At 34.8% G+C, this 22,081-nt stretch overlaps 1 protein-coding gene across 1 annotated transcript in view; it reads right to left on the bottom strand.

Moving 5' to 3' along the window:
- LOC150094478 (neuroligin-4, X-linked-like) overlaps window positions 1–20,099 on the bottom strand; it is a 386,118-nt gene extending 366,019 nt beyond the window's left edge. The window contains exon 1 of the mRNA XM_090412477.1: window positions 19,658–20,099. Coding sequence (XP_090268603.1) covers window positions 19,658–20,099 — 442 coding nt within the window. The remainder of the gene's footprint in view (window positions 1–19,657) is intronic.
- Between the last annotated feature and the right edge of the window lie 1,982 nt (window positions 20,100–22,081).

The following is a 22,081-nucleotide window of genomic DNA, read 5'->3' as shown; positions in this document are numbered from 1 at the left end:
ATTGAGCTACACAGGCTCATTGAACATTTAAAGTAATATATTTTAATGTGAGAATCGCATTAAACTTGCATGCAAAAGAATGTTTAAATTACTTCAGACATTAACGAAACTGTTAAAGTAATTAATGTTTGCCTTGTCCAATTATGTTGTTCTATATTTGACCATTTTATACACTGAACGTAATTTTTTACCAATGTAGCGGGAAAAAATAGGCCGCGTTATTTTCCATCATTAAACCATCAAGCTTCATAAATTAATATATCACAATCCTCCAATGCCGCAATCTTCGCAGCTAATTGGGTAATGTTTGCATCGTAGACGTTTTTTTCTACCGTCTCTCTCCCTCGCTGATTGTCGTGAAGAAATTCACTGCACGCCCTACTCCTTACGAAGTCGTACATAAATTGGTGCCACCACCGCCCCGTTCCAGAAGCCAACGTGGAATTCGGTATTCGGTTGGAACGATTCCCTACTAACGCATGAAAAATAAAAGAATTTTCGACTGAAGATGAGTTACTGTTCAGTCTCATACAGAGGTAAGAGGATTTTCTTATCGAATTACGCGATTTTTGATCAAGCAAAATAAACAACCCGACTGAAGAACATACACGAATTAACATGTAACAGGACTATTGTCTCCAGAAACTCTATACAAAGATTAATTAGCTTGTACTCAATAAATGAAAATATCACATATAAACTCTAAAATAATATATGAAGAGATGATCCAAAACATTATATATACAGGGTGTTCGGGATAAATTTGACATATTTATAATTAATTATATTTTTCCGTAAGTTACATGTATTAACACACACTTCTCTTCATTTAAAAGTTTGGACCCTTCTTCATTCATATACAAGATGTCAGAAAGGATGGATAGCTGGAACCCACCTGAATCATGGAAGAGAATAACTTGTATCATGATGATTCGTGCCCGCCATCAAAATAAGGATATTACGACTGCTGCCCAATGCTCCCTGAATACAGTAAAAACAATCAGGCATGAACTAGAGACTTGCAATGGTGACTACGAGGATGTAGCAAGAAGAAAGATCCCTAGCAGACGATCTGATTGCGTTCGTACAGCAGAATTCCTCGCAAATCTGCAGGAACAGGTGTTGAAGAACCCTGGCATTGGAATTCGGGCTTTGTTCGTGGAGTTGCTAACTGTAGTCAAGCCCTGGATAACAAGTGTAGCCAATGGTAGGCCGTATGTATGGCAGCAGGATTCGGCCCCTTGCCACACCTCTGGGAAAAGTCAAAAATGGTTGTCTGAAAATTTCTACGACTTCACCAGTCCAAATGTTTGGCCTCCAAACTCCCCAGACCTTAACCCCATGGATTATTTTGTATGGGGCGCAGTTGAAAAAGACACCAATCGCACTTCCAGTAATACAAAAGCCCAGTTAATGGATAAAATTAAAACAGTTTTTGCGGCCCTTCCCAGGGAGACTGTAGCATCAGCTTGTTCGAGGTTCCGAAGCAGAATTGAAGCTGTGATCGATGCTAATGGTGGTTATTTTGAGTAAATCTTGTTGATAGTATTGTAATTAACTCTGCCTGTAATGTTTTTTGTCAATTCATTAAATTTAATAGATACAAAGAAGATTTTCTTTTTCCTTACGAAACTGTCAAATTTATCCCGAACACCCTGTATATATGACAGTAAGAATATTCTACATTACAAGGAAACATTACTGCGTAGAATTTTAAACTTTGCGCTACCTGTCGCAATTGTCAAATATTTCGAACTACAAATTCGGTTTGAAATGTGCAACTTGGTTCTCAAGAGTAAGATTGGTGGTAATGGTTGGAGAGAGAGAAACGCGAAGTCACAGGGGGTTTATCAAAATAATGGAAACACAATTTTTTTAGTTTTTTTTTTTTTACTAATAAGCTGTAGGCCCACTTCGGACTGTTAGAATATCGTGAATTCGACGTGGAATGGACCAAGACATAAGATATTGAATGGAATTTGGGACTATTTGTCCTATAAAATATGTCCCAACTGTGCCAGTGACGTCGCTGGCGAAAAATGGGATAGAACTTTGGAGAACAGATTAGAGACAACTCCTTGTCCGATTGCATACCTTGTCATAATCTTCGATAATATGGCTCATACACTTACGATTTCAGCTGTTTCGTTTACGGCATCTCCTGCCAGCAGCACTCCAGTGATCATATCTTTTTGGAAGTCACTGAGGTCTGACATGTCAAATCACAGAGAAGTCATCTACGATGCGAGGTATATAATACGGTGCAGTATGATATCGGATATCACACAGCAATGCCATAGTCAATGTTGAATTAGCCGTTGTGCGGTTAGTATGCAAACCGCCACCTCCGTATTTCATAGTTGGCGTTACGCACATCTGGTAAGAGATGTTACGCGGACATCCGCTACACCCGTCCATCTGTTCGGTAGAGAGATTCATCGCTCCATAAAACAGCTTTCCAAGTTTCGACGTCTAATTGTATACGCTGGTTGCACCACTAAAAACGACGAGTTCGGGTAATGTGCAGCTTGCAAACTGCGGTCTTGCCATGAAAATCCATGTTGGGACTTCGGTGCTTAATGTCTTTGTGCAGATTTGTGTTCCAGTCGATGCCCCAGAAATCTGCATAAAGCATGTCGGCTGAGGATTGGCAGTTTTTACATATTATCCTTCGTAACACTATGGTCACGTTCAGTGAGTTTGGTAGGTCGTCCGCTGCTGGTAGAACTTGCAGTTGACTCCCAGCGCTTCTGTTTTAGTACGGTATCACTGATTGAACTGGGATGACTCAGTTTGGCAACACTGCCGAACAGATAGTCCTGCAATATGGCATCCTATTATAGTGCCTCTTTCAAACTCACCTTCTCGGACAGAGTTGCTTTGACTTGGGAGCATCACATTCCTCCAGTGTATACCGGCTACAAACACCTGATCCATTATATGGCACAATGCAACTTATTCATTGGGGGTGTCCGTTGACTTCTTTCCAAGTGCATATCGCATCAGATTGATATATCTTTTGACAAAACGAGTAATCTTGACAATTGTTAAGCGCATTAATCCAAAAACAAATGAAAATGAACTCGTTGATTTAAATGTGTAGAAAGAATTGGTTATAACAAAGTGATAACGAGTTCTTTCTACAGATTTATATCAACCAATTGAAGAGAAAAATTATTGAAACCAGATATAAAAATGATCCGATATAATTATAATAAATGTATCGACATACTGCTACTAAAACGATATATTACTTTGAATTTTTTATAAAAGTGGTCCTGTTTAAAGCTTTGACATGAATTTTTAATCATTCACAATAATAAACATCTCAAGTACTGAATTGTAGTAAAATATATACAGCTAAGCTCATGTTTTCAATGAGAACAGAGAGAGATAACGTATCTAAGACGAAATAGATATGCAGCCTTGCGTTTTTCATCCCACAAGCAGCAAACGGCCAAAATTAGCACTCGCAAGTAACCAGTATTTGTATGTTCAACGTAGTCTTAATTAAGGTACAATAACTGCAAAAAAAACTGCATAATAATAAATATATAAAATAAACATTTTCTCCCCATATTCTAATTCGAAACAATCCAGTTCAGTTTTAAAGTTCATATTTTCCTAAACCTTTGTGAGCGGCATCAGATATTAGCATGCTTTACAAATTATTTATATGAAATATATAAAATTAAACACAACTGTGTTAATTGGATAAAAAAAAAGAACAATTTTATACTTATTAACTCCTGTTCACAAAAATGCAAAGCAGAAGTTAGTAGATAGAAATCAATAATTGGGTAGAGTCTACTCACTGAAACAGTATTCAGACGTTTTTGGACGAATATTTGTCAAGTTTGTAAACAACTACGCAGCTATTGCATTCTAGCCAATTTCAAAGTTTTTTTTTTCTCCCTAAGTACAAACACTTAATCGCATAGACATGGTTGATACATATATACCAACCTCGTGTATATATACATATATATATATATATATATATATATATATATATATATATATATATATATATATATATATACCAACCTCGTGTGTGTGTGTGTATATATATATATATATAGAAAGTTTTTTTAACTTGGTTATATTATGTATTCAAGATACCAAGTAATTTTATATTAACTTGGTTTTTAATCCTATTTCCCAAGTAAGCAAACAGACAGGTAAGTCAAGTTTGCGCCTGCACGTACTCGGCCTAACAATGAAAAATAGAATTTATAATTTCAAAATTATTTTTATTTTTCAACATAATCTCTCTTAAGAATAATACATCTATTCCAGCTAAGCTCCAGCGCCATTATCCCGTCCCTGTAGTGGTTTTCAGTATAATCTGCAAAATACCCCTCTACAGCTGCGATCACCGCTTGATTCGAAGATAAACGCCTGATAGCGAGGGAGAGTTTTAGTTTAGGGAAGAGATAGAAGTCAGAGGGAGCCAAATCTGTGGAATAGGGTGGATGTTCCAACAATTCGTAGTGCAGATCCCTTAATTTTCCCATTGCCAAAACAACCTTTGTGGGGAGGTGCATTGTCCTGATGAAAGATGATTTTTTTTCTTCTGCAAACCGGGTCTCACGAATTTCTTGTGCTAGTCTGGTTAAAAGATCAGAATAATATTTCCCAGTAATTGTTTTACCCTTTTAAAGATAATCTATAAACAAAATGCATTTAGCATCCCAAAACACCGATGCCATGACGTTTCCTGCTGATGGAACCCACTTTGTCTTCTTTGGCGCTGAACAACCGGCTTCTGCCCACTGCTTTTACTACTGTTTGGATTCTGGTGTGTAATGGTGAATCCCATTCTCATCCATAGTAATAAATAGACGCGCAAAATCAGTTTTATTCTTGTTAAAACTCTCCAAGCACTGTTCTAAGATTTTGATCCTAGTGCGTCTTGTGCATAGATTTTTCATTTGCAATTTTTCATGCAAAATATATCCAACACGTTCTTTTGAGATGCTTATAGTCCCGATATATTATTTCATGCACTTGGTAAATTATTTCTGGTTTTGTTACATTTGTTGGACGTTTTTCACGTGGGTCGTCTTCAAGGCCAGTACGGCCACGTTTAAACTCGACAACCCATTTCTTAATTGTTGAAAACGAAGGTGAAGAGTGCCCATAAACTTTTAGCGTTAAACCTTGTTTTACAAAGAATTTTATAACTGCTCGATACTTAATTTCATCTATTTAAAGGGATACAGACAACACTTTTGCTTCAGACAGCTGTATAAAAAGAACTATTTGATAGAATGATTTGCAATTTCACATGGATGCTTACCACAGATGTACCAACTTATACAAAAAAAAATTGCCGGTAGTGTAGCCATTTATGGTCGATGCCGAGAATTTTTCAGCCCACCCACGTACATATGTGGTGTGGATTTATTTCAGATTATAGATCATTGTATAAAGTAGTATAGATTGAATGTGTTATCTATTTAAAGCAGGCGAAAATTAAACTGACAATAAACTTAAGTGTTCAAATGCATTAAATACTTTAAAGATACCCTACATCAAACCATACATCCAAAGGATGTACACTTTAATGAAGCCTCGCTTCTTTTCAGAGAAAGATAATCAAGAAATTTGAAGGACACTTTACATACAGCCTTCTTACATTGTAGTTTGCTAATATTTGTAATGTGAATGCTTAAGGACACGTAGTGACTAGCCGAGTACGTAACTTGGAGCTTAGGAAGATGTAATTTCATCGCCAACTACAACGCCGTTAAGGATTTGCTAATGGGATGGAATAGTTTATTTAAAAAAATCTGATTTTGTAAGACTGTATTGCAACGAATTGACGAGGTTCGAAAGAGAAAAAATATGCAAATTCCTACGAATAAAAACTGTTGCACTTATTTTCTCAGTTGACTCAAGGAAAATAAGTGTGATCCGGAGTTTCTATTTTTAGATTCGAGTCTGCTTTTCAATGTATGCCTGCTAAATTTGCTCGATTCCACTTGCTGTAATATTACAAATGTAGGTAATTTGGGTCCTCGAGGAATGACCTTTTCGTTAATGACGAACGGATCAGGCTTGTTTCCAACACTGTGTCAATAATTTCAAGAAAACGAGACCGTGCAAAATCATGTCCATCATTTTTGAAACTGCCCGAATAAGCAAAATGTGGAAGATTGATATTTACGCTTATTTCAGCAAAATCGATTGGCACCAATATATCGAGATTCAAGTCTCGATATCACTTAAAATACGTGAATACGAACTAAAGCTACAAAAAGCAGTTTTCGTAAAACATTGAAATGTCGAAACAGAGGCAGTGTTAAAAATTCTTACAACAAAGTATAATAAATGGTACAAAAACTAGTGTAACTGTTACATTACAGTAAAATTAACTAAAAATATTACCTTTTGTGTTTTAGGATAGCTAAACTGCAAACACATAATGGGCATATTACGTAAATGACATAATAGTTAATGATGATGTCTTTATTACATTAACAAGAGCTTACTTGGTTACCAAGAATAAAATATATAAGCTCCGTTAGTTTTAACGTGTCTTTCCGCCCCACGGATAATGCTTTGGGAGCAATTCATCAAACGTAAGTTACAAAAATTATGCTTTTTATGGTAGCAATTTTCACAACAGTAGTAGTTGTTATATAACAGAGATGCAGAAAATAAATTTAAATTAGAGTAAGGCAAAGCCTAGCATACTTAGATTCTGATTACTAAGGCAATTCTTACTTTCCGTCCTTTTTTAAATGAGTTTTTTTTTTTTTTTTACGCCAACTCTTTTATTAATAGATGCAAGGGGAAAATGCTTCAATGGTCCATCCCTCACACGTTTTTATAGAATATGCATACATTTTAAGTATGAGAAGTTGGTTTTATTCATTTTCTATTTAATAGGTGGATATGAAACACACACACACACACATGTACAGTTATATCTGTTTGTCATTCCATTAAATAAATGATAATGCATTCAAAGCTGTATTATAATACGATCTTCATATTATGCTAATATTTTCACAAAGCATCTGTGACACTAAAACAACTAAACGAATTGATTGCGATGAATGAGTCAAATAATACGATTTGCTTCATTTTAAATCTTCTTCTGATTCTACCTCTCCGTGAATTAAGAAGTTATGAGAAAGATATGACAAATGCGAATTTTTACACCAGGTTTACCATCTGATTTCTGTACGTAATTAAATTATTTGTTTTGATGAAATGACTGAGTGTAGAAAATCTCCTATAATCCATATGATACGTTGTCTTTGATGCACGAAAATAGGGAAAAAAAAGGATAATTTCTCTTACATAAATGCGCCTGTTATAGTACAATTGTACTATAACATACCTTCACGGAAAAATAAGATTCTGCCAATAATAAATGCTGATAGATATCACATTGAAAGCTGTAAAAAATTCAAAGATCACATTCAGCACTATCTACTGAATGCAATAAACATACAAGCATACCTGTCAAGATAGGATTAAAACCGATATCCAATTTAGAGGTTTGCAACATGCGTGAAAAATATTGTTTACTTCTGTTATCCCTAAATAAGGATTAACCGAAGTATGCTTATTCTCTGGAAACATAGTTCTCTGCAACAAATGTTCCTCTAGAGATTTGATTCTCTACAGGTGTTATCAAAATGGGATTGAATCTTATAGTTGGCAAAATATTAAATGAGATTATCTGAAAGTTTTACTTAAGGTTTAGTCAGAATGTAGAATTCTGACTAAACCTTAAGATATCAAAGATATCTGAAGATTATAAAAGGAATGTTGCCTATGCAGTTGCACGACTTGCGTTATAGAGGAAACGAGAAAGAAGAATGAAATAGAGCCAAATTGAATTCTCGTCGTTTGTCATCGACACGAGTTTTTAGCTGTTGATTATTGTGGATAGTCAGAAGATTCCCCCCCCCCCCGAAATTGTTTAGAATGATTAAGGAGAAAAGTGACTCATTTCATTATTTAGAGAACTCGGATTATAAAGGACAACATACAAAGAATTTTTCGTATGAATTCTTTATAATAATAATAACGTGAGCAAATCGGTATATAATTTATTTATCCGGTTTTGCATTTTTTGCTTATTACTAAATCAGATTCCTTCATTTATTACAAATGATTTTCAGTATTTTTATTAAGCTTATGTTTTTCCACTTCCTTTCTTCCAGATTCATGTTCCTCTTGTCAAGTTTCTTTTGAGTTGTTTGCTTTCCTCGTCATTTTTGACTTCAGTTGTGCAGTTTCTCTTAAATTTTTCAACAGTTTTGTTGTATGTTGAGTTGTCGTCCTTGACCTAAGCTGCCTGCAGTCTTTGTCATTTTCACTTGAGATGTCTGCTATGCTTGTCACTTTTCAGTTACTTGGCTCGCTCTATTTCCTTGACGTTTTCAGTTTTCATGTTTCATTTTTTTTAAGTTATGGATAGGATTTTGCTATTTCGTGAAACAAACTGATTCCGTCTGAATGCATTTACCGAAACGCGTCTGGTTCAGAAGTTGGCACCGGATACCAGCTTGCTGACAGCTAACCTCAGCTTTTCAGAAGAAACTGCTAATCATTTATATCGTTAAAAATAGTCATGCTTAATAGTCACATAATCGTAACGTAATGTGTAGTTTACCTCCACCTTGAATCGCTACCAAAAATGTTGTGTGTTCCATTTTGAAGAGACTATATGATGTTAAAGAAGCTATTATAATAATAGCTTCTTTAACATTTAATTCTCTAATTATAAATATGGTAATGTTAAATTATTATGAGATGTAATACATTCAATCGATACGCAGTGTCCAGTACTCTAAACAGTGGTATAGTACAATATATTAATATTTTTAGAGTGCATCATTTGCCTCATTATCCGTACACGTCACTGTTCGTTTTAGCAGCTCAGTTATCCTCTGATATTTTCCCTTTTATGACCTTTGAACTTCAATCGGAATTTATTTCCATCTATTACTCAAAGATCTTAACTTTCTCAATTTCTTCAAGCATAATCCTACCAATATAATATGCTGTGGGAAATTTCATCACGCCAGGGTGCATAACTTTCCACATACTAACTTTGAGTTGACAGGCATTATCATTTGCCCACAATTCCAGTCTGTATACCACACTTAGTAGTAAGAAATAAAATTGTTCATTAATTATTTAATTTGGTCTAAAAATCGCCTTAACATCATTAACGGCAGTTGGAGTTTCTGGCACTTAACGTACAAAGATGTGGGTCAGTAAATTAGTCTGTATATATATCATCACAGAAATTACTTAATATTTTTTAAAATAACTGAATCGAGTTACTACGCATTTTTTTGTAATTTTTAATGTATTAATTGTTTAATGTATTGATCTCTTATTGGATCAACCTGCTCTTCCACCCTTTTCTGGGTTTGTGACTTTTCGTTTGTGGATCAGCTATAAAAATAAATAAATATTAGAGTCCATGTTAAAAATTTTGGAAGGGCTCAGTTATACTTCTGTTGTGTTAATTATCAATAAAATCAAAGTATACTAGGAATTTTTGTATTTTAGATATTTTACGTATCTTATAAATAAAACGGATATGCTTTCTAGTTCATTTATTTGCGCAAATTATTCGACCATAAATAAATAATTCGAAAGGAATAGAATTTAACTTTTAGAATACTGAAGGATGAAGACTGATCTCTGATTTTCACATTTGTCCTTACCACACACGTCACTTGGTACGAAGAAAGATCTAATTCATCTTACGTTCCCGACAAAAGTGCTACGCCTTTTCAGCCGCTGGCAAGCAATCAATACATTTTCTTCTAAAATAAATGCAAACAATATACCTTGAGAGAACTATGTCTCTTAACTTGCCTCAAATTTAACCGACTCCCATGATGCTTGGTTGTAATTTTGATCGCACATGCAATGATCTTTTAATACGGATTCTAATATTTTATTTTTTTATATATCTGACAACAAACGAAAGGTCACAAACCCAGGAAAGAGTTGAAGTGCAGATGGACTCTATAACAGAATTGAACCCATCTATTGAATCTTTTATTTTGATGTCTGAGTTATCGAAAGTAAGGGAAAGTGAAGTGAAATTTTTGTTGCATAAACTTATACAGGGCTGTGTTTTGGTACCATTGAAAGTCAGACAAATCCATTAGTATATAATGTGAATCAATTAGACTTGGGCATTATAGAGGATCTTGAGTGGCTTTAATGATTAGGCACTGCAAGTTTTGTCAAAGGACTAGTGGAGCATACTGTCATTGACGTAATAATGAATAAGATTTAAATTTAGGGAGAACGGGTAATTTATTTTTCATACCTTCTCTGTACGACCATAGCTAAGCTGGCAACTTATTTACGAAATATTAAAGGAACGTCATATAATGGAAGTTTGCTGAACAGACGTCTGTGCTAGATCCCATCAAATATGTTGAAAATATGAAGCACAACGAGGAATTCAGTCTAGAACAGGATAGTGAATGCTAGATTAGCTGTGGATAGAGAGTGGCGGAATCCAAATACTGGTTACTAATCAGCCAGTAAGCCTCCAGGTGGTTTGGACGTTAGTTGTTAACAACCACTATAGCTTCAGAAAGAGTGTAGTATACTAGTGTAGATTTTAGTTTTGTAGTGTATTTAGTATTTTATCATATATTTTTATTAAGATATTTTAATATTTAATATACGTTTAAAATAGTGCCAAAAATGGGCAAGAAAGGTAATTCTAAAAAAAGCACCGCAGGAGAGAACAAGAAGGTTAGCCCTGCCAACGAGGTTATTGTGTACATGGAGGAGGTTAACGAAAATGAATTAACCGCCAAAATAGCGAAGTTGAACCAGATCATCAGAGACACAACACGGGAATTGCAAAAAAGTTGAGACACACGTTTAAATGAGCATAGGGAGAAAAAGAAAAATAAACAGCAAAATAAGAAACAACAAAGAAAGGAAACAGGTAAGTCAGGAAATAATCGAAAATCAAGTAAGTGACGTTGTAGTAAAAAGAATAAAGTTATTTGCTATGGTGACTCTATAATAAAAACATCCTATAGATAAGAGAGTTATAACATCGCGTTGTCCTGGAACGAAAATTAAAAAAATAACTCAAGTAATTCAAAATCAGAAAAGTAAATGAAATCGTAGTTGTAGTAGGTACGAACGATTTAACTGGCGATAAGTTCAGTATGAGAGAGGACATGAAAGGGTTACTGGAAGAGGCGAGAGTAGAGTACGAGAAAGTGTAGTATTTTACCTCGCTATGACAAAAATGAATTAAAAAGAAGGGCTATGATAGCAAACAATTCGATGCGTAGAAGGAATGGATGTGAGATTTTGGATGTGTGGAATGAGTTTGAGGAAAGATTGGATTTGTATAAGAGGGATGGCCTACACCTGAATTGGTTTGGTATCAGGAGTCTGGAAAAACTAATAACTAGTATGAGACCTGACACAGAGAGTCGGGGAAAGGTAAACTATAAAGGGAGAAATGGTGTGAATGCGAATGTAAAAGCAACTGTGTTAATGACGGGAATGGGCTTTGTCATGGAAATCTTGACGAGGCGAGAACGAATTCGGATTTGTGTTCGTCCGGTTCGGACCTGTCATATGTGTGCAAAGATGTCTACATGTGTAAGGCATTAGAGAAGAATAGAGATCTGCAAGATGTCCAACTGTGTCAGGCAGACTGCAAACAAGAGTATACAAAAGAACATGCAGGTAGATTATTATGTTTATACACGAATGCTAGGAGTATCAGAAACAAAGGGGTAGAGTTTGTTACCATAGTCAATATGTTACGACCTCAGATTGTACGAATTAGTGAGACCTGGCTATCAGAATCAGACCTACTAACTGGTATCGAGTGTTATGGGTATAGTATTTTTAGGAAGGATAGAATAGATAGGAGGGGAGAGGCGTGCTACTAATGATATTAGATGACTTAAATCCAGTTAGAGTTGAGACCATTTGAATGTAGTAATACTACTAACAATATTTCATGTGGCAGTGAGTTTGAAGCCATCTGGTGTGAGGTGGAAGCTAACAAGACAAATTACATTGTGGGGTGTTGTTACAGACCCAGTGGATCGGCTGATGGTGATGAAGAAATGCATCACCAAATAGAAAAGGTGCACACAAAGAGTAATCATAATGGGAGACTTTAATTATCCAAATATTGATTGAGTAGCAGTATAATCTCATTAAAAGAATGAAAATGCATTTATTGAGCTGTTGCTGGACAACTTCCTCAAGCAGTATGTGATAGAAGGAACTAGAGGTCAAAGAGTGTTAGATTTGATTATAGTATCAAAGGGCGTTTCAGTTAAAGACGTAACTATTTTGCCTCCAGTTCGTGACAGTGGTCATGCGGTATTCACTTGGGAAGTGACCAAGTTTATGAATGTTACATTCAGAAAAGGTTACATGCTGAAATTCCAAGCATGAAATTATGACCAACTGAGGAATATACTGAGTTCAGTAGAATGGGATCGGTTTCTGGATGGAAAGAATATCGACAGTGCATGGGAAGTATTTAAATAATACTTAAATGATGCAATATCAGAATGGGCCCAGAGAGTTCGAAGAAATAATAGAGTAGGAGTCAAATGGATGTGTAATCTTATTAAGAGATTCATAAAAGGAGGATGTTTAAAGAATACCGTGTGCGTAAGCATAACATCCGTTATCCTTACGCAAACGGTTATGAACGTTATAAGCAGCAGGCTAGAATAATCACAACTGTTGTACGGAAAGCAAAGTCTGATTATGAAAAGAAACTGGCTCTGCATGCTAAAGACAACCCACAAGAATTCTGTCGACATAATGCAAGTACAAGAAAGAATATGAAAGAATAACCCTTCTAAATCCAGATGATGTGAGGGTTACAGATGGAGAAGAAGTTGTTCAGTTAATGAGTGCTCATTTCGTTAAAAGCTATCAGCCTGTTGAACGCAGCATTGAGCTCACTGTTACCTCTTCACTAGATGAAGAAACACAAGTGTCTGAGGCCGAGGTATTAAAGCTGTTGCACAAACTGAATAAGAATTCTTCAATAGGGACTGATGGAACATCAGCACGTGTGCTAAATGAGTGTTCAGCTGAACTGGCCTTTCCTTTGACCAGGATGTTTAATATGAGTATCAGAACAGGGAAGATTCCACAGGAATGGATGGTAATTCCATTGCACAAGGGTGGTACAAAGACCGATGTATCCAACTATCTACCAATTAGTATCTCAGGTGTGGTGGTGAAGATTTTGGAAAAATTGGTTAGGGCCAGCATTCAGAAATGGGTTGACAATGAATATCTACATTGCAATGAACAACATTGGTTTACTAAGGGAAGGGCATGTTTTAGCAACTTGCTCACATTCCATAACAATGTTACCATTAAACTAGACAAGGGGAATGGATACACCATTTTACTTTTGGATTTTGCTAAGGCTTTTGACATAATACAGCATGGCAGACTGCTACATAAATTGGAGAAAATGGCTTTGGGTTATACAATATTAGCATGGACAAGAGGATGGCTGACTGACAAAAAGTGGTATACGGGGGATCTGAGTATGCAAGGTTTAAGGTAACAAGTGGTGTACTACAAGGATCAGTGCTTGGTCCACTGTTATTCAATCTGTACATTAATGATATTAGGAAGTGTTGATAAGTGACATACAGTTATTTGCTGATAATGCAAAGATAGGTAGGGTAATCAGGAATGCTGCTGATATGCAGTCTTTGCAGAATGATTTGAATAGGCTGGAATTGTGGGCATGGGAAAATGGGTGTCGGTTCAATGTCATTAAATGTAAAGTCATTCACTTCGGCATGATTAGATATCCAATGTCGTATTATATTGGTGGGATTAGGCTAGAAGAAACTGATGAGGCTAGGGATCTTGGAGTGTTAATAGATAGGAAGTTGAAGTTTAGGGGCCATGTGGCAAAGATTGCAATTGCAATGCTGAAACGATCGTTCACGTGTAAAGATAAAGATGTTATTTTGCCTCTTTACAAGGCCTTGAAAAGACCTCACTTGGACTGTTGTGCGCAGGTCTGGTTTCCGTTGTGATTCTGATCTATTGGAGAGTGATAATATTAAAAAATGATACCAGGATTGTAGAATACTGATTATGAAGACAGATTGAGAATTTGTAGACTGCAAAGAGGGGTGATATGATTGAGACTTACAAACTTCTGAAAGAGTCATACAGGATTTCAGTCTATGGAGGCTGTGGAAAGGACGACAGGACATTCTTGGAAGATGAGAATGAATGCCGCCAAGAATGGTGTGAGGGCTAGATTTTTCTTTCAGAGGGTGGTGCGTGATTGGAATGGATTGCCATTGGATGTTGTGAATGCAAGCAGTGTGAATGAATTCAAGAATAACTATGATAGCTGGTGTGTGTGTGTAGTATGTGGCCTCCTTTGAGTCTCGACTCCCTGCAGGTCTCTCTCAATAATAATAATTCCAGATCTTTGTCTTGCCACCTGCAATCGAATTCAGTTGCCCTATTAATATCCACAAATCATGTGTGATAGATGATTATAAACTTCCTACGGCACCCATGCTTATTTGTGGTTCTAAATCGTTTGCAGCAGACATTTTGTTTCTTATAGTAACATTTAATTGGTGGGATCAAAATTTAAATACCAAAGAGAATTAAGTATATTTTTATGCATGATAATATATTGAAAATAGGAAGATTATTTCGAATGATCTTCCTACTTTTAACATACCATTGGAGAAAAACTCTCTGATGAACACTGTTATTCAGTTTATAGAACTGTTCGACTTAAGATAAATTAAAGACTGTTATATCCATCAATGATATATTGTAATGTCTGACAAGATAATTTATAGCAAACCGAAGTTACAATTATTTACAGACCATCCTTTTGATGTTATTGATGAGATTTGATATTACAAATGCTCACAAATATTTAATGTGAAACTTTTTATATAAAACCTTGTGTTTAGTTTTCAGTAATATTTTCTTGCTAGATTCCTATCTATAGTTTAAAGCAATTGTTTTATCAATTCAACTAATATATAAAATTAATTGATTAAGTAATACTGGTAAGCTACTTACATAAGGCTTGACTTCATATCAAATTTTCTTACCCCAAACTACACAGCGCACCTTTCCCATTTTACACATCTATATTGCCATGCATTACGGAAACTATGAAGATACACCTCCGAAAGGTACTGTGCACTCAGTAATACTGAGAAGTCAGTATTACATAATGCACAGGTAATTTGATGAGAAGTCAAAGGCTTCAATATACAAATAGCCTATCCGTTAAAATACTTTCGGTGGTGCAGAAGTGTTCACGATAAAATTTCATAAAAACGATTTTGACAGAAAATTTGTCGACTTGTGTAGGTCTCGACACGTATATATCATGTAGTAAGCGTATATCACAACACCCTTTTTAACAAAAGGGTAGACATCAAAGTGAAATTATCGCGTGACAAATAAATATAGGAATCATTTTGACACTTAAATGTATTTAGCTCTTAAAGAAAAATTTTCAAAATAATCGTAAAACAGTTCATATAAAAAAAATAATCACATATTATGGTAAAGGAGACGGTAAGTTGTAGTGAGTAGTATGCCCTCCCACACGATGAGTCCTTGGACTCCTTGAAGCACCACGTGATAATGTCATAACACTTTGCATACAAAAAGAAAATTCATATCAAATATTATTGAAATATTAATCAAACGCACTCACATGAATTTCCTTCCTGGATGAAATTGCATATTACCTGGCATTACTCACTTATGGAAAAACTTAAGCATAATCTGATATAGTTCAGGTTTAAATTATAAACATGAAAATACAAACGTAAAAATAAATAAATGGGAGGTCTATAATTTAGCACTAACACGGTCTCCAAATTCTGCTAAGAGAACCAAGGTAAGAAGACTATGGTGTTTATTATAGTTCGAGTAGGAATTTATTTTTTGACATAACACAGTTGGCTGATGTAAAATTAAGATAATTTTTCTAGCTTAGATCAACAACCTACGTGAGGTTTTTAGAGGCCTATTTTTATTACGTTGGTGTATAATGTTTTACATTATTCATTATAAAATAATGAATAATGTAAAACAGTAACACTCGTTTGAATTTTAAAAAAAAATACGATTTTTTTTCCTTCGGTGCAGCTGCATGGATTAGATACTTTTTTACCCGGAACACAGCAAAAAGAACAATTTAACAGTAACCCAAAAACAAAAGAGCAAATTTGCGCATTAAAAAGAGCTCTAAAATGCGTTAACCCTAACGCGGATTGAACAGCGTCCAAAATTTGTATTTTGGATGGTGGCCATTTGGACAGTGCTAATTCACATGTATTTTCTTTGTCTTACTATCAGAAATTGCCTTTTGCCTTTTGATGAGTTAAAGTCAGTTAAAGCGTTGTACGAGAAACAGTGGAGACCGAAGCCACGCTCCTATTGGTAGTAGTGGGACAAACTCCTATAAGAAATTGCTCAAGAATGCAAGGAAAGCGGCTATGTACAGAAGTCATTTTAAAATTAATATCATGAAAAGCTTCAGATATAGTTGTATTTTGTTTGACAGCATCTAAAATGTAAAGCATTTTATCCTTTTTAACATAGAAAATAAAAGGCGGAAAGCTACATTAAAATAATTCGCTCTAGTAGAGTTCAGAAAAATCGCAGTGCTCATTAATTTCTATCGAATAGAATTCAGGTTTAAACCAGTTACCCGTTTTTTTTCTATTATTTTATTTTTGTTTTGGTATTTAAGTATTGTAGGATACAAGCAGATTATTATTATTTTTTGTACGGAAAACAGTATTACAATTTTTATATGTATAAAGAATAAATAATTTAATATATTTTCAAATAGCTACTGTTCAGTATTTTATCCCTTTCTATGGATATTTAATTATTACAAAATGTTAGTATATGAACAGAGCTGGAGATGTTCTTTGAAGATAATCAGAAAAATAATAACTAGTGATTCCTAACACCGAAACAGAAGCATTCGCAAAAAATATCAGGCTACTAAATTTTATCAAAAACATGAAGCAAATAGTTGTTTTGCATTCCGCAGTGTATGCTAAATCTCACGTTAAGCTCTAATGAGGGAAGTGAGTGAGATTTGATATGTAAATTGTTACTGCTGTTACGATCTGCTTTCATTGGATTAATATACAGAGACTTATTTTGTTAGCACTTATCTGTAGTCAAGACTTGGGTTTCTGCAGAAATAGTTTTACTGCTAGTGTCCATCTCTTCCATGATGTACTCAGTGTTAAATGATATATGTAAGTGATCATCACATGTACTGTTTTATAAAACAGATAACTGACTTATTATAATGAAGAGTAGTCCAGATAAATTGGCAGTCATAGCGATTTTAAATGTAGGTGAGAAGATTCGTTACATAATAGATATTAGATCAACTGTATTCTGATTTCTGCATTACGGGGTATTGTTCATGACTTTGATAAATTTTGAGGGATAAGAATGAATTTTTGCGGAGTATGGAATATAACAAGGTAAAACAAAATTCTTAAAACACTTTGGATAGAACTTTTATTTTCGATTTTTCATTTGTAATTACTTTCCCTACTTCAGTATGTATTCTGATATTCAAATATTTCTCTCTGAGGGAGATCCATTTCCATTAAAAGCTAAACAGAATCTACATTAATTATATGTAATTCAAAACTCTTTTAGTGTATTGGTTTATTGCAACACATACCGTTTTGAATACCATATGCAGTTGGTTTTTGAGGAGATTGCAGACTTACCAATTTTGTGAGTACCCTTTACCATTCAAAGTTAGACACGAACTTTATCGATATTTCCCGGCATTTATATACACTTCCTCATTTATAAATATTGAAATCAGTGTAGTATGAAATAATCAGTGGCATGTTGAATATTTAGATTCAATGGACGATGCTAATTGATCAATGTATAGTTTAAATTGAGCAATAATAAACATTAGATCATATATAAAGTTTATTCCACCAGAATGGTACTGGAATGGCATTCTTGGTTAAATTGATTCACTATAAACTGCACATAGTGTAAAACAGATTTGCTGAACGAGCTTAGAAAAATACTATACAACAAGAATAAAAACATAATGAGAGTAATTCCAGAAAGAAAAAAAAAAGATTTTGAAGCCGTGTAAAATACAGTACTGCATATTAAAATGGACGATATTTTAAATCTGAAGTACTTGGATGTCAAACTAAGTTTTATAATTTAGCATATAATCTCTATTTAGTAAGTTATAACTTATTAATTAGTAAACACCTATTACTAAATTGATTGTTAAATACATTTATTCACAATAAAAGCATTGTAACAATGTGGATGATTTCTGTTAGAAATAGGCGATTCAAGAATTAGCCATTAAGAGGAAATTATTTCTTATCGGTACTGTTACAGATAAAATCTTGTAATTTAGTTATCACAAACTTAGATAATTAAAATTCATTCACTTCTAGTTTTAATGCAAAATATTCATAATTGAGACAAAAAAATTCACTTTTGTTTTTGGTTAATTTGGTTATACAATAATCAAGGGTTCGAACTGATGACAAGAATCATCAATTTCAGTCCACTCTCTAATCACAAGTGAAAATGTATTTACGAAAACATCTAATCACAGAACTTCATTTTTAGGCAGGATACTGATGAAAAATTAATGTAGAATTCAGGATATTTCTTCCATTCTCTAAAAACGTAAAACAGAAAATCCAATGTTGATAAATGTGTTATAAGTTTCTTATTACCTTTAAACATGTTTAAATCATGTTTAAACCATACATAGATCACTATATCTCTCCAGAAACGAAAGGAATTTTACTAAGCATGAAATAAATCTAAAACCAATTTCAATGTGCTTTTATTTCATTTTCTAGTGTTTGTGTTTATGAAAAAACAGACACGTCGAAGATGCTTTATCTGAAAAAAAAAATCTTACCTGAGATACCACCGTTTATTATAGCGAGTACCACCTTGGAATCGCTATAATAAACCACTGCAAAATTGGTTCTAACATGACATTTAACTTTGAATATTAACTTCAGGAACTGTAATAGTTTTCACATTAGAATGTAATTTAGTACACATAAAATATTGTCTATTAAATTTATTTCAATTAATTAAAATAAAGGCATTTATTATGTTTAAAATTCTGCAGATCCACTTATGGTAAAATGACATATTCAATAAACAAAAACAGAACCAACAGTACTTAAAGACGGTTTTATTTGTAGACATAAAATTTGATCGAATCGTGCAAATGGTGTTGTGTTTTCATTCGAAGTTTTCAGGTGATAATTAAAAGACGCCAATGATACCGAACCACAGTAAATCATGACGTTTTTGTATTTGACTAAAATTTTGAGTTGATTCTAATTTCTACATATTTATAATCAGCTTTATTATTTTATTTCTGAGACATAATTTTGAGTGACATTTTTGTTGATTATGCATGTGATTTTTTTTTTCTTGAACTTTAGAATTTTTGTCATGTTGAGAGTAACCATGTCATCAGCATCTGTTATCTTTCTTTGCTTAAAACAACTTCAACATAAACTCTTATAATGAATAACTTTTAGATATTTAAATAGTTGAACATGTATAAAACACTCACCAATTGCTGGTGCGTAGATATTCAGATAAAGACAGTCTTCGCTTTGGTTCATGAGGTAGGGTAATAAACGACGCAGGTAGTGCAGTCGTCCAATCGGCATTCGGCGTAGGGCTTGCGTTTCATTCCTGATGTCCGGAAGTCGTTGCGGGCATACTGGTCCGAAATGATCCGCGTTCCGAAGCCCACGCCAGTGTGGGGGTGTTACGGGGGGCATAAAACGTAAAGACCCCACGGGGGCACTGGCGTAAGGCACACCAAGGAATACGTCGACAGCTTGTAGCTGTTTATTGGGTAAAGTGTTGATTAAGCCACGTATGGCTCCGTATTTCGTGGTTACGGTGCGCGAAGTCAGGCGACTTGCGTCCACCAGCACAAATTGAGAAGATGTTATAAGAACAAGAAAACACAAGAGTTCTAAACCCATGTAAGTTATTAACGACATGACGAACACTACGCAAACAACACCTGGATGTAAGAAGCGCTCAGCGGAATAGTATTAATAGGAAACAAATCTCCCTTTTCGAGGATGATCACTCAGATTAGCATTTCACAACTGCCACCTACTAGAAATAAAGATACTATTAGATGACCAGCATAATCTCTCCAAGTAAGAATGCTCTTTCTTAAAGTGATGGGAATGATGAACATAAATTTCTATATACATGGCGAGGAGAATCCCTCTCTCTATCACATTAGAGATGGATGCAACCCTCGTACCACCCGGCTATGACTTCGAAGCTGCGAGATAGCGAAAAACACAAGGCGCATTTAAGAAAATCGATGCTATCTTCCTCGCTTTTCACAAGTACGTAGTAGCTACACAAAACAAACCACCACCACCACAACCAAGCAATAATACAGTACTTCTCTCGACCGACTCTATTGCACTGATGTTACGAGAATTTCCTAATGAACAGCATTTTTATACTCTGTTATCTCCTGTGTCTTCAGAATTATCCAAGATGCTCATAATCATCGCACTGAAGTATCCGCTTCCCTGATGAACTGGCTAAATTCCTTTTACATGGGACATACTGGCTCTTTATTGGTGTACAAACCATAGCCTTCTTTATCCCTTCCGAGCGCTTCTGATACCTGCCTATTGCTGGCTCTGAAACCTCAAATAAGCCGTCTACTTTCAAATTCCTGCTCGCTCAGTGCACGGCGCGCGCCGTGAACAAGCCTCGTTTGAAGGAAAGATGCTAGCGTGATTAAGCTCTGCACATGCGCAAGTGATGTTTGGTATCGTCCACTAGATAAAGTAGGAGGGTTATGTCACGTGCGGACTAAGAACCGTGCAACCTTAGTGACAGTGCAGTATTCCATTTAGATTCTGCACCCCAGCATGAAAGCTCTGCACTTCGTCGTTGAACATTTTATCATGTTCTGTACACGATATCATTTCGTGCAATTACAGCGTGTAGATGAAAGTAAAGGCATCCATCCCCATTCCATTCGCATCTTTTCAAATAGTCTGGAAAATAAGACTGTGTGGTGATGTTCCATAAATGCTTTATATAATTATCACTTAATCAAGGTTATCATCCATATCACACTAAGAAATTAAAACATACATTGGCAAGTTCTTAATTCTTAAGTCACTTTTTTTCGGGGGTCAGGGGTCGGAAAACCTAATAAATTGTTTTACGTAAAATTTTTTTTCATAAGATTTTCAACTGTTGGCCAACAACTCAGCAGAAAGTTGCAACTTTTACGTGCTTCACCGCCTAAGCAGGCGATTTCTATTTTCGTGAAGACTTTTCTTTTTGAATAAAATCTTAATACATTACTTCAACAATTTTTATTTTAAAAAGTGAAATATAAAACTTATAAGTGACCTTTTGAATTTTATAACGCTTAAAAAACACGGATTTGGTTGCTTCGCATTTTAATTAAATGGAGAAGCAGCACGGCATATGTTCCGATTAGTCTGATCGTGATTAGTGACAAGCCGCTCGATGAATATAGCGTTTCACTATTGACTAAAATGTATCGAATGCGTAAAATTCAAGCGGATTCGCATTTCTGTGTAACAATATGAAATTCCTTTTAAAAATGAAAGTATTGGGGGAAAAAATAACTTGCAATCAGTTATCATTGCAAGTTCTTGCACAATAATCAAAGAGATAAAGATCTGCAATAGAAAGTTAATATTGAATTTCTTCAATTACAGGCGATTTATAAATGGATGGTTGTCGTTGTTCAGATTAATGGATCGTAAAATAGTTCGATTTGACGGTTTGCGAAAGAAAATGTACTTTTTTGTGCTTTCTTTTAAGGGTTTCTTATTTCTGCAGTAATCCTAAGGCTCAAAACAGTTGTAAAGAAAATACCAGTAGGCGAAACGCAGTTTTATTCGATATTCTCATGCGCCATTTTTAACTTTCATAATCAAATATTTAACAGGTAATTCACGCTAAATCC

Source organism: Typopeltis vanoorti, chromosome 22, assembly GCF_054136105.1.
Source record: "Typopeltis vanoorti isolate ZY-2024b chromosome 22, IOZ_Tvanoo_1.0, whole genome shotgun sequence".
Classification (NCBI taxonomy): domain Eukaryota; kingdom Metazoa; phylum Arthropoda; class Arachnida; order Uropygi; family Thelyphonidae; genus Typopeltis; species Typopeltis vanoorti.
Note: the sequence above shows the minus strand (reverse complement) of the source record. Positions and strands in the feature narration are given on the sequence as shown.